The sequence below is a fragment of the Aplosporella prunicola genome (genome assembly GCF_010093885.1).
Source record: "Aplosporella prunicola CBS 121167 unplaced genomic scaffold K452scaffold_4, whole genome shotgun sequence".
Classification (NCBI taxonomy): Eukaryota; Fungi; Ascomycota; class Dothideomycetes; order Botryosphaeriales; family Aplosporellaceae; genus Aplosporella; species Aplosporella prunicola.
Window position 1 is genome coordinate 11,200 of NW_022983532.1, and position 12,658 is coordinate 23,857.

A 12,658-nucleotide genomic window follows, 5' to 3' on the forward strand; every position below is an offset into this window, starting at 1 on the left:
TTGTGCGGAAAACCTATATAATCCTTATCCTACGAGTTTCCTCACAGTAGAGTTAGAAATGTTAACTTCTAGTTAATTTTGCCAATATGGTAACTTTCTTTCGTTGTCAGAAAAATATGCGTGCCTTTTTGGGTTTATTATTTCTGTATCAAAAACCTCTAATAAACTTCCCAATAGGTATACTTTTAATCTTACATCTATACATACTCTCTAATATTAAGCCCCTCTAAGTCGTATACCATAACTCGCAATTTTACAAGGTAGCGAAACGAACACTAAAAAGAATTAGAATGGGAATAAAAGAAAGGGAACGAAGCAAATCCCAATCCAACAAAAAGAAACAATCTAGAAATTCGGCTCCCCAATTACACTCTTCAAAAGAAATTGCCTGTCTACAACAGGTGGCTTGCCGTCCCATACTTCGCTAAGGGCACGACGCGATTTGGAAGCATCCAAAGCGAAAGGGAGCCAACCCGCCTGCCACCATTCGCTCAACACTTCGGCTTGAATTGCCATTTCCGGATTCCCGGTGGCGCGCATGGCTGAGAACCACTCTTCGGGCGAAGCAGTCCGCAACCTCTGCCCACCATACGAAACCTGCAGTATATTGGCCAAGTCGTCGTAAGGAATGTGGTTGTCAGCGACAATGTGGAAAATGCGTGCCTGTCCGACGGGGCGCGTCTCGCGATGAAGCAACGACAGGTGGGCGATGGAGCCAGCCAGGAAATCGCTTGTGATCCAGCTCATGCCGCCGCCGTCCGCGCTGCCAAAGTCCGGTACCAAGCCCGTCTGCAGGCTGCCTTCGAGAATGCGCCGGTTGATGTCGGTGCGCTTCAAGCCTAGCCCGGAACTTGGGGAGTTGCCGCACATGCTTGACCGGTAGATTGTCACGGGAAGACCGCGCCGCGCTGTTTCATAGAGAAGCATCTCGCACACCCAGCGCGCCTTGAGATACGCAAGCCCGCAATCCGCATCCGGTTCCATGTGAGACATTTCTTGCTCATGCCGAAGGATCTCTGGTTGGGACATCTTGGTCCCGAGCCATGCTTGCAAGTGAGGTACACCCCAAGTTGACAGGTAGTGGATTGCCTTGAAGTTTCCGACGTTTCCGTGTGCTAGGGATACTAGAAACTTTAGAGCTCCGACATTCCCCGCCCTCAATCCGTCGTAGTTCTTGAGGAGTGAGACGTCAGAATCCATATGGTAAATTTCCCCAGCCTTGGCGTCAATCATAGCTACTTCGGCTGATGCCAACCCGAGCGCCTCATGGGTGAGACTACCCGGGAAAGCAATGATTCTTTCTTCTGCACCATCCGGTATAGTCTCATAAAGTCCATGGGTTTTGAGTGCGGAAAAAACTCGCTCATGTGCTTCCTTACGGGATGCTGCATCTTCTGCCAAGCAGTAAATCGTGTTTTGCGTCGTGGTAAGAACCTGATGCAGAAAGTGGACACCGACCATTGAAGAGGCACCAGTCATTGCGATGGCCTCAAGTGGGCGGTTGGGAAAGTCTGTAATAATCCAGTCGAACTGCGAATCCAGGATAGCTTCTTGCTTCCAGTCGACCGTCCTACTCTGAGAACCAGATGAGATACTGCTCAATTGGTCCTGTGATGAGGAATTTGACGACTCGTTTGAAGACTCCGTAGTGTCGTCGTCACTACAGTCATATCTGGATGGGTCGAAATATTTTCGGCCAGACTGCAACAGTTTCTCCATCCCTCGAACGGTTGGCTCTGCGAACATGGCGGAAAGGGAAAGTGTGATACCAATTTTACTCTCGATTCCCGCCTGTACTCGCATCAGGAGGAGGGAATGACCACCAAGACTGAAGAAGTTGTCGTCGGCGAAAATGTCTCCGTCGATGTCAAGGACGTTTTTCCAGACGGTAGCAATGCCTTCTTGGGTCTTTGTAAGCTCGGGTTTTTCACCAGCTCTCATTGAGTCGAGCGCAACTCGTGGAGGCGCTGGCCACGAGCTGATGGTCTTGTAGTCAGTCTTTCCGGAAACCGTTGTCGGGAGGTCCGCCAGGAAGACATATGAGCTAGGAATCATATGGATCGGAAGTCGTGTTTTCAAACCAAAAGTAAAGTAACTCCCTAGTGACCGTTCGAGTGAGATGCTCATAGGGAGGTCTCCTATGGCCAGATAGGCGGTTAGGACGCCATCGGTGTTCCCTTTTTTATGGTACACAACAGCAAGGTGCACCAGGGGTGGCGTTTCCTTCCCGATAATATCCTCGTAAAGGTCCCACAAGGCCGTTTCAATCTCCCCGAGTTCGATGCGCATTCCTCGTATCTTAATCTGGCGGTCTCCTCCAATTCGTCCCTGGTAATGCAGTATACCGTTTCGATCTAGGCTAAACTGGTCTCCGGTGCGGTAGATGAGGCCACTTTTGCTGAAAGAATTTGGGAGGAACATCTGCTCAGTAAGGCTATCACGCTTCACGTACCCGCTGCTCACACCTGCACCACCAATCCACAACTCTCCGGGAACACCAACGGGTGTACGGTTTCCTCTCTCATCCAGAATGTAAAGCACAACTGGGAAATGCGGAGGAGCCAGGCCGACATCACGATGAGCATCTTCTGGAGTCAGCCTTTTTAGTATTAGCTGTGTTCAAATACCACTCAATCTGTGCCTGCTTACCTTGCCACCGAGGCGGATACAGTGGTCTCACTAGGCCCATAGACGTTGAAGAACGCTGCGTCCCGTAGCTTCAAGTCATACATATCGCGCATGAGATGGGATGATATTGCCTCGCCACCCAAGGCGAGTGCTCTTAGGCACGTCCATTCTTGGAGTTTCGTCCGGTTCGAAGCCGCCAGCAAAATCGTCAGTTGCGTTGGGGTAAAGATGCAGCTCGATATCTGTTCGCCAATAACCAAATCTACCATTTTGGATGGAGAGTAACGAGCTGGCATGTGTTGTCAGTAATGAGATTACGGTTATTGCCGAGGAGCAACTGACCTTCCCTAGACGCTACAATCATGGTTGCACCGTACAGCACAGTGCCATAAATAGCACATAGAGACAAATCGAATACCATTGCTGAGGCCAGAAGGATGCGATCTTCTGAAGTTGTTTTCAATGTGGCGTTGTAGCCTTCTTGGTGGTAACGTAATTGGCCGTGCCTGATGAAAACACCCTTCGGACGCCCAGTACTGCCACTGGTAAAGACACAGCAGAATGAATCGGTTTCCTTGATATTTGGAGTTGAGGTGGAGCATACATCATTCCGGTCTGATGCAGTTGTCTGGCTGATGTCGTAGATATTGGCAAGTCTGAGCCCGCAAGAGACCATGCGCTGAACGCGATTCTTGTGCCCGTCAACGAGGACTCTCTGCATGTCGACGTCGTCCATCATGGAGAGAATACGATCATCGGGAAAGTCAGGATCGATTGGTACATAGGCGCACCCAATCCGCACAATACCCCAGACTGCGAGGACGAGGTCGGCGCTTGGCTCCGCAAAAACACCTATAGCCTCTCCGGGACTTGCGCCGCCCCGAAGGAGATCATTGCCGATGCGCTTCGTTAATAGGTCCATTTCTCCCCAGGTGAGATGGCGCGACTCATCAATAACAGCCGTCTTGTCAGGATGACTCGATACCGCCTTCTCAAACAGGACGGGGAAGAGGGATCGGTTGCATGATTCGATCAGTTCGCGATCTGGGGCTTGTTCCAGGTGGTCTGTAATATAATCTCGATCCGAGGCGGACATAAGGTCAATCTGGTCCAGCGGAAGCTCCCCGTCAGAAGCGATGATGTTACCAATGAAGGTTCGGTAGATCTCGGCCATGTCTGCTATGCCTTGGCGGTCATAAATAGCAGTGTCGAATTCAAAGACGCAATCCAACTCTTCGGTGGCTGTTTCCTCGACGTTCAAACTGAAGTCGGTCTGCTGGCGGGCATTGTAATGGTCGTATGTGGTAAACTTGAAATCACCGTAATCATACTGAGGGAAAGATCCGTGCATCTGATAGTTGACGGTCATCTGGAAAACGGGACTGTGAGATGTCCTCCGAGGGATATCGAGTTGTGACAAAAGGAAGTCGAGCGGCATGGCGCTGTGCTCATATGCTTCCAGACAAGACTTCCGGTAATCCTCGAGAATTGCAGAAAAGAGCCTTGACGGACCCGTCCTGCTTCGGATCGGCAGCATGTTGACAGTGAATCCAATCAACTCGTCAAACGCAGGGTGTCCTCTGTCTCCATCTGCTATTCCAATCACTACGTCTTCGTCCCCGGTAAGTCGGTGCACTAGTGCGCTCAAGCTTGAAGCCATGAACATGAAGGGCGTCACCGCACGTTGCGCACAAAAACGCTTGATGGCTTGACCAAGGCCCGAGTCGAAGACTAGAGAGACCTGGTCCGTTTGGAGCTGCTTCACAACGGGCCGCTTGTCTTTCAATGCCATTGGAAGAAGAGAAACAGATTCGGGGATACCGCTCAGCTGATTTTTCCAGTAACTTACGAGAGGATTTATGAACTGAGGAGTCTCTAGGCACTTTTCTTGCCACAAAGTGTAGTCAATGAATTGCAACTTCAGCGGAACCAAAGCGGAATCTGCGGGCTGGCCGGCTACCAGGGCCTTGTAGATACTTGTTGTCTCGGCAAAGATCGTCGGAGCAGACGAACGGTCCCAAGCGAGATGATGCGATGTTAAGAAGAAACTCCAACCAAGCGGCGATTGCAACAGCCAAGCTCGGACAAGCTCTCCATTTTCAATGTCAAACTCGTGTGACCGGGCAACTGCAGTTATTTCCTCGACAACGGACTGATGGTCTTCTTCTTTTGCAGTGACATCGGTAATCGGAAACTCTTCAAGTGCCATTGGAATTTGCTGTAAACCTTTATCCGTATCCACAAGGCGAGAGCGAAGAGCTTCGTGACGCGTCAGAAGAACTGACCATGCCTTTTTGAAGAAAGGTATGTTGACGATTCCTTGGATATGACACACTAACAGAAGATTGTAAACTGTTTTGTCCGGAAGGTACTTGTGCAGGAACCAGAGACGGCGTTGGGAGTGAGACAACGGCCTATATTCCAGATCATGATTTGAAATGGGTTGCGGGATGATGCTGTCCTTGGGTCCATCTTGGCTGTCCCGGAGCTTTTGGATGACTCTCGATACAAGAGCGTGAATTGACTTACATCCAAGTACGTCGAACACGGGTACGTCAACAGCAAGATCTGCATATGATAAGCCCCTGTAATGCAAGAAAACGAGACGCAATTGGTCATGAGTAATTAATTTGAGTGTACTTACTTTGGAAGAACCAATATCTGCACGACATTGCGTTGAGGGAATCCAGGCCGTAAACTGCAATGGATGATTCAGGATCGAAGTCCTTGACATCATATCCCAGAAGGCTTCCTAGACATTGCAGGAAGTGTTCGGTAAGGACGTTCTGCGCCTCATCCGGGCCCAAAGTGTGCAGCCTTTCCTTCAGCGACTCGGTAGCTGCCTCGGAGTTGCTCAGCTTGTGATCAAGCAGATGGCTGAACTCCGGAAAGTCTGTCCAGAAAAGCTGATTCTGTTCTGGCTTCTTCTGAATAATGCCGTCAAGGGCCTCGAACATCTCGAAACCTAAACAAATTATAGGAGGGCCGTTATGCCTGTGTGACTCGTAGATGGCAGCTTCCATGACCTTTTCCAACTCTTCCGGCCCGATATACGCATGTCCCATCTGCATGAAGTAGGTGAGGAGGGTTCGATCATTAGCCAGGACACCAATCTCGCTTATTGATCCCAGTGCGATGGAAACGCCAGGCAGACCGATAGAGCGCCGATAAGTTGCGAGAGCATTCTGGAATGCGTTTCCAGTTGCATAGTTTGTTTGGGAACGATTACCGGTGATGGAGGCAATTGAGGAAAAGAGAATGAAGAAGTCCAGATCATCTTTCAAAGTGGACTGGTGCAGGTTCCATGAACCATCTACCTTGAGTCTCAGGGCACGATCCCACATCTCTGGGGTCATCTTCATGAACGGGGCATCCTGGAGGACCATTGCCAGGTTGAGGCAGCCGCGAATTTTGTGTTGCTGACGAACTTTGCAGATAACATCGTCCAGGGCCTGGGAGTTTGTCACATCCACCGAGAAAGCCACTATACGGCCACCAAGTTCTTCCACAGTCTGCGCTGATTGTTTTGCATCCGCACTCGAAAGGCCGCTTCTGCTGATGGTGACGATGTTCTTGGCTCCGTTCATGACCATCCACGTCGCCAGGTGTCGACCCAATCCGCCCATTCCGCCAAGGAGGATGTAAGCGCCGTCATCTGTAAATAGTTGGGGTGCAGGTGTATAGTCTACTGTTACGTTATGCACCTTTTCTTTGCCAGAGTGAAGGACAACGCTCTGTAGAGGCCGGATAGCTCCTTCGTTGAAAGCAGATTGCAGTTCTGGTAATGTGAAAGTAGTCGTTTCGGATAGCAAAGACCGAGAGTTGGAGTCTTTTAGCAAGCTTTGGAATAGAGGGGACAAGAGTGGTGGTCGGCTGGTGGTCTCGAGATAGTGGCAAACAGAGACCCGCCGTCCGTTGAATGTCAGGCCTCTAGCTCCGTCGAAGGTGATTAAAAAGTCCGAGGATGCCAAACTGGCCTTTGACAAAGTTGCCCCGAACTCTTGGCATACTTTTTCGATCGCTGTGGCAACAAGCCCATAGTTATGCAAATTGAAAGAGTCGCCGGGTCGAGCGCGAGCTGCTCCATCAATTACGGCAAATGCTGTTGCGCATGCGGCGAAATATGTAACCGCATCTGCAGCAGACAATCCTTCGGGAATTGTAAGGAGGCGTGTATCATGAACCTCAATAGATGATCGATGTGCGCCGCGTGACCAGCCGACAACCGAAGTGCCTTGCTCAAATTCGGGAGAGTTGGTTGCAACGACAATGCCGGCAAAGAACAGGCCAAATCCAGTGCCAGTCCTGCCCACATAGCTGAGGTCCTGAAATGCCACAGCATCTGAAAAATCGATAGATGATGCTTGCGTCTCAACCACCACGGAGTCCACAGCCAAACTGTGTCGGATAGCCGGAGGGCCTAAGAGTAAACCAGTGCGGCGGCTTCCGGCTGATGCGATGCGATATTCATTATCGATCAGACTCTGCTGGGTGCTCACGGGGGGAACACGCCCAACGGAGGCATTGAGCTGATCATCTGGCATATACCGCAGGCACTGGAGCGTTCCATCCCGGAACACCAGTTCCACTTCGGGATTTCCGTCGTCCAAGCAAGTATAGACCTCGGATACGACATCTGCAAAGGAATCCGAGTGAAGACGGTCTTTGATCACAAGACTTGCAGCCTTCAAAGCTGGATACTCCGAACGCAGGGTGCGTATGAAGCTGCCAGCAACGTTTGCAAATGGCTGTGTGTCTTCTTGCTGATTAACCCATAAGAGTGTCTCAGTATCCTCAACAGTCCATTGAAGCCACGAGAGCCATTCGTTCGCCGACTTGGTCGCAAGAATGGATCCTGCACCGCAGTCCAACACAATAATACTCCGCGGCTTGTCATTTGAACTGCCGGAATCGCGGAGCATGACGCTATCAACCTCCCGGCTTGGTAGTGGAGCATGATCGAAATGAAGAGACTTCGATAGCGCAGAAACGTTCATGGATGGGTTGGAGAAGACTTTTAGTTTTCGTGATGCCATAGAACTTCTTGAAAATTTGAGACGACCCAGGATCCAGTTCTTCGGTGTCAATCCTTCAATGTCACAAACGAGGTCGAAGTACTCGGCGAATGAAGCACGTTCCTCAGCGGAGTCGAATTGGACGCATAATAAACCGGATGACAGAAGCATCGAAACCGAGTGCCGAAGCTTTTCCATAGTTCCAAACATCATATGAAACTTCGATTTCGAATCCAGACCCTCCACCACACGGATCCGTGGGTTTTCTGGTCCTTGATAGCTTCCAACAATAGTCAAAGACCGCAAACGCGGCCTTTCCTTCTGCTGGAGACCTGGGGTGGAGGATACTATCGCGTCAACTGTGGTAGGCTCCATATTCACAAGAGCCACATCGCCGCTAGGCCATTTGTGCGTTAGCAGAAGCATCAGCTCGGATATCTTCATGTTCGCCGGGACACCTTCACGGCCGGCCGAAAAAAGAGGTGACGCTATGTCATGGAGGAGTTGTGGCTTGAAAAATAGCGACTCCAGAAGAGGCTTCGGTTGGGTCTGCTCTTCGATTTCGAACCCCATGCCACGGAAGGCGATATAGTTGCCATCGGAATCCCCAAATGAGAGATCTAGCATGCCTGCTACGGAACCCATTTCGACAGCGTTGATGAGGAATCGCGGGTCATTCCATGAGGAAGGACCAATCTCAGTTTCTACGGAACTGACGGTCCGCAGCTGATATTCGCCAGGCAGTCCAGATTTAAGCATCATGAGTTTTTCGACTTGCAACAATGTGCTGAAAGCTGCAGGGTCCAATTGGTATTTGTCGTTCACACTGACCTGAAGCCGACCACGGGCACTCGAATCATCCATGCCGAAGTCGTGAATCAGGCTGGTATCGACAACCTCAAAAGATTTGAGATAGTGCTGGAGCTTGGTGTCATGAACAACCCGTTTCTGGAAGCCCTGTGGCTGCGTAGCTTTTTCAAGGAATTGCATGGTCCCAGTGCAGAGCCTGACCCAGCTGTCGTCAGACTTTGGAGAGAGCGCAGATAGTTCAAATTCTCCGCCCGGAGCTTTATCGTGGCTCCGAAAGGCGAAGTGCAGCTCGACAGAAGCTTCCTCGCCTCTGAACCAGGATAAAGGAAGTTGGTTCTCAATGGTAACCTCCTTCAGTTGGATGATAGGTCTGTTGAAACGTTTGACAACATTTATCTGACGCGCTGCTTCCCATGCATCCAGGAGGAAGAGACTTGGAGTAAGGTAAGCGTCCTTGGTTTCCTAAGAAGGTGTAAGTAAGGTGATCCAAAAAATGAGTGAAATAGCGAACCTGAATAATTTGTTCAAGCCAAGGAATCTCCTTCTTGTTCAGGATATTACTCCATCCCATACACAAAGCAGTATCCTCAGCAATCCGAGAGCCAAGGAGCTCGTGCCGGGGAAAATGGCGAAAGCGAATATTGCGACTGATACGTGATTCGGCCCAGAACGAGCTGGAATGATCCCATTCATACTTCGGAAGATCAGTGAGGACTCGACCGGTGCGGTATGCGTGTTTGGAACCATGTGCCTCTTCTTTTGCATTGATTCTAGCAGCATCGATAGGCATGTTCGTAGCGATCATTTGTCCCACTGACTCCAAAAGGGCAACCATGTCAGGTTTTCCACGGAAGCACGAAGCAAAGTAAGGTAACTCTGCCTGACCCAAATCAGCGATCGTATCTGAAACAGGGCCTTTTAGGGCGGGATGGGGCCCTAGCTCCACAAGAACATCGACGTGTTCTTGGAGCATCATCTCGCGGATCGCAGCCGTGAACTGGACAGTTGAGGTCATATTTTCCTTCCAATATGCCGGAATGCATGATTTGGGATTGATTCGGCCGCCATACACCGATGAGAACATCGCGGCGGATGTTCCCTCGGGCGGTGATGTAGGAGAAACTCCGGCCATGGTCATGGCATTCTCGTACACTGGCGCCAGTGGCAGCATGTGGTGAGAATGGTAAGCCATGTCCACTCGAAGCATCCTGCAGAAGGTGCCATCTGCTTCACAGCTCTCGGCAATTGCTGAAATAGCATCTTCGTCGCCCGAGAGTGTACAGCTACTGGGAGAGTTCACAGCTGCCAAACATGCGCGTCCAGGGTACTTCTCGAGGATTATACGACAATTGATCTCATTCAGACCAATTGCGCACATAGCTCCCTTCTTTGTCGACAGTGCAGGGGATGGCGTCCCCAAGTAAAGACCACGGTAGAAGGCGACAATAACAGCATCAGCAAGGGATAGGATGCCCGCTGCATATGCCGCAGCCACCTCGCCAGAAGAATGTCCAACGACAGCGCACGGTTTGATGCCCCAGGATTTCCACAACTCCACCAGGCCTATCTGCAGAATCGTACACAGCGGCTGTGAGAGACTGGATATGCTAACCCTACTCGTGTCCTTTGCTTTGGCCAGTTCTTCAATTGCACGCCAATTGGGAGCGTCAGGTAGGGCCTGGAGGACCTGGTCGCATTCGGAGACTGTAGAGAGGAAAATTGGACTTTCCTTCAACAGCTGGCTACCCATGGTCGCCCACTGGGCTCCTTGACCTGTGAAAACAAAGCCAATCTTGGGTTTAGATTCTCTAGATCTCGTTATGCGAGGGATTCCTTGATCCTTGAGTTTTCCGACTAGCTCCTCTGAGCTGGAGGCGACAAGAAACATGGATTTCTTCAGAGTTGTCCGTCGTGCGAGAAGTGTGTGGGCCAGGTCATTCAGATCGGGTTGCCCAGATTCGATATATTTCGCATAGGAGGCTGCCATTAGGGTCAAAGACGAATCGTTCGCGGCAGATACCTTGAACAGCCGGGGACGCATGTTCGGCATGAGGCTATCAGCTTTTCCCGGCACGTACTCGAGCACTGCATGACCGTTCGTTCCGCCAAAGCCAAACGAGTTGATGCCTGCCCTCCGGACGCCATTTTTAGACGTAGGCCATGGAAGAACGCTTGTCGGAATCTCAATGTTCGAGAAGTTTATCTTTGGATTAGGTTTTTCGAAGTGCATCTGAGGAGGTATGAGGCCTCGTTCCAGACATTCGACGGTTTTGGCGATTCCAGCAAGCGCGGCGCAAGACTCCAGATGTCCGATATTGGATTTCACAGACCCAACCACAAGCTTCTGAATTTTATGCGACGGTGCAAACACGGCGTTAATGGCGCCTAATTCGAGGGGATCGCCAGCGGCAGTTCCAGTACCCTGCCGATCATCAGTACAGTGAAAGAGAAGCTAAAAGACATGCGAATTGAGTCGAAGCCTAGGTGCGCAATGAAAAAGGATGTGCATGAACTTCAAAAGGAGCTATGCAAAGACCGGAAACCTACGTGAGCTTCAAGGTATTGGATTTCGGCCGGGTCGATACCACAGTTGTGGTAGAGAGCATCTAAGTTGGCTTTTTGCTCTTCGGTGGATGGAAGAGTGATCCCTTGTGTCTTCCCGTTTTGATTCAGTCTGGTCCCTTTGATCACTGCACGTATAGGGTCGCCATCTTGGCGAGCTCGGTGGAGAGGCTTCAACAGAAGGGAAATCACTCCCTCAGCACGAGCATAACCATCGCCAGAAGCATCAAAGCTTCGACAGCGTCCAGAGGGGCTAAGAAACCCCAGCTCAGACATATGCACGAACATGTCTGGGTTGAGGATAAGATTGACGCCACAGACAACGGCCATACCCGCCTCGCCTGATTTCAGAGAAGATACGGCGTAGTGCAAGGCAACCATTGTGGACGAGCAAGCAGTGTCGATTAACAGGCTGGGGCCGTGAAGATCGAAGAAGTAGCTCAGTCGATTCGCCATGATAGCATTCGACGTTCCGGTGGACGTGTACTTTTGAGTCGCATTGATGTCACGCAACGTATTGACAGCATAATCCCCACTTGTGGTAGCTAACAATAACCTTTTAGTAACACCCGTGTTAAATGTAATGGCTAGCACGCACCAGCAAAGACAGCCGTGTCTGTTCCTCGGAAATTGTCCAATGGGATACCGGCGTTTTCGACTGCTTCGTAGGTAACCTCCAGGAGCAGACGCTGCTGGGGATCCATGGCATTGGCCTCCAGCGGAGATAGTTCGAAAAAGTTGTTGTCGAAGCAATCTACATCTCCATCGATGAAGTAGGATTGTTTGACGTTTGTCAAGCCTTTCCGGGGTCCTCCGTCCGGCGCGTAAAACCCATCCCCGTTGAAGCGGGTAATCTCTTTCTGAACGTCTTTCGAGCTTGCCAGTATGTCCCAAAGTTTGGAGGAGGAATCCGCGCCTGGAACCCTGCAAGCCATGCCAACGATGGCAACATCATTCTCTGCGGTCTCTGTGTGCGCCATAGTGACGAAAGCTCATCTGAATAATTGAAGGACAGTCAAAACAATGTGATTCTTGGTTCAACGTAGCATAAGAAATCTTTTTTTATAGATTCCATGCTCGCAAACCCGTGATCGAGTGCAACGACCAGCACCAGTCGCGGGAGTGTTCGGGCGGCGGCGGTCCGCCCCGTGCTAGGGTGCGCCGACGTGGTACTCGAGAAGGCATGGCGCATGCATAGGAGGATAATCAACGTGGTGGAGCAGTGAATGTGTGGGGAAGGTGTGCCGGTCTGACGTATGTAAGTTCGCTTGTCGGCGATGGCGGCGCCCGGGCCCCGACGTACCTACATATCTGAAAAAGAAGAAAGCATTTCGCCGACATCCCTGCTCGCCGACATGCCTATCGCCGATACCCTTGCAACAACTGCTTACACCACACCAATCGCTACGCTGCCTGCTGTCTCGGGATTGACAGCGCAATTGCTCCTTGAGCTGCGCCCAGGATGGCCAGAAGGATAAACTTTCCGAGTCAGCATTCGTACAATAAACTTGACTGCATCAGCTGGCTTACGGAAGCATGAAAGTCCAGAGGCGCACCGAGCCCGTTTGACAAACTCCAAGACCAAACGCAGCCGCCGAGCGTTGGCCCCACCGCCCTCGCAAGAGAGCCTATCGACTGCGAAA

At 50.9% G+C, this 12,658-nt stretch overlaps 1 protein-coding gene across 1 annotated transcript; it reads right to left on the reverse strand.

The window, feature by feature from the left end:
• Positions 1-220: 220 nt before the first annotated feature.
• K452DRAFT_243204 (uncharacterized protein) lies at positions 221-11,980 on the reverse strand. The gene is made up of 7 exons (XM_033537899.1): positions 11,614-11,980; positions 11,001-11,560; positions 8,965-10,875; positions 5,273-8,915; positions 2,971-5,196; positions 2,650-2,917; positions 221-2,599 (listed from the first exon to the last, which is right to left on the reverse strand). The coding sequence occupies exons 1-7, from the start codon at positions 11,948-11,950 to the stop codon at positions 346-348; spliced, it is 11,199 nt and encodes a 3,732-aa protein (XP_033401020.1). The 5' UTR covers positions 11,951-11,980; the 3' UTR covers positions 221-345.
• Between the last annotated feature and the right edge of the window lie 678 nt (positions 11,981-12,658).

What these genes read in the sequence shown, in the direction of transcription:
- K452DRAFT_243204 (XM_033537899.1), bottom strand. Translation starts at nt 11,950, where the DNA reads ATGGCTTGCAGGGTTCCAGGCGCGGATTCCTCCTCCAAACTTTGGGAC. An exon ending in AGACACGGCTGTCTTTGCTG is followed by an intron (nt 11,561 to 11,613) that starts GTGCGTGCTAGC and finishes GGTTATTGTTAG; the next exon opens with CTACCACAAGTGGGGATTAT. An exon ending in GATTGTAGCGTCTAGGGAAG is followed by an intron (nt 2,918 to 2,970) that starts GTCAGTTGCTCC and finishes AACACATGCCAG; the next exon opens with CTCGTTACTCTCCATCCAAA.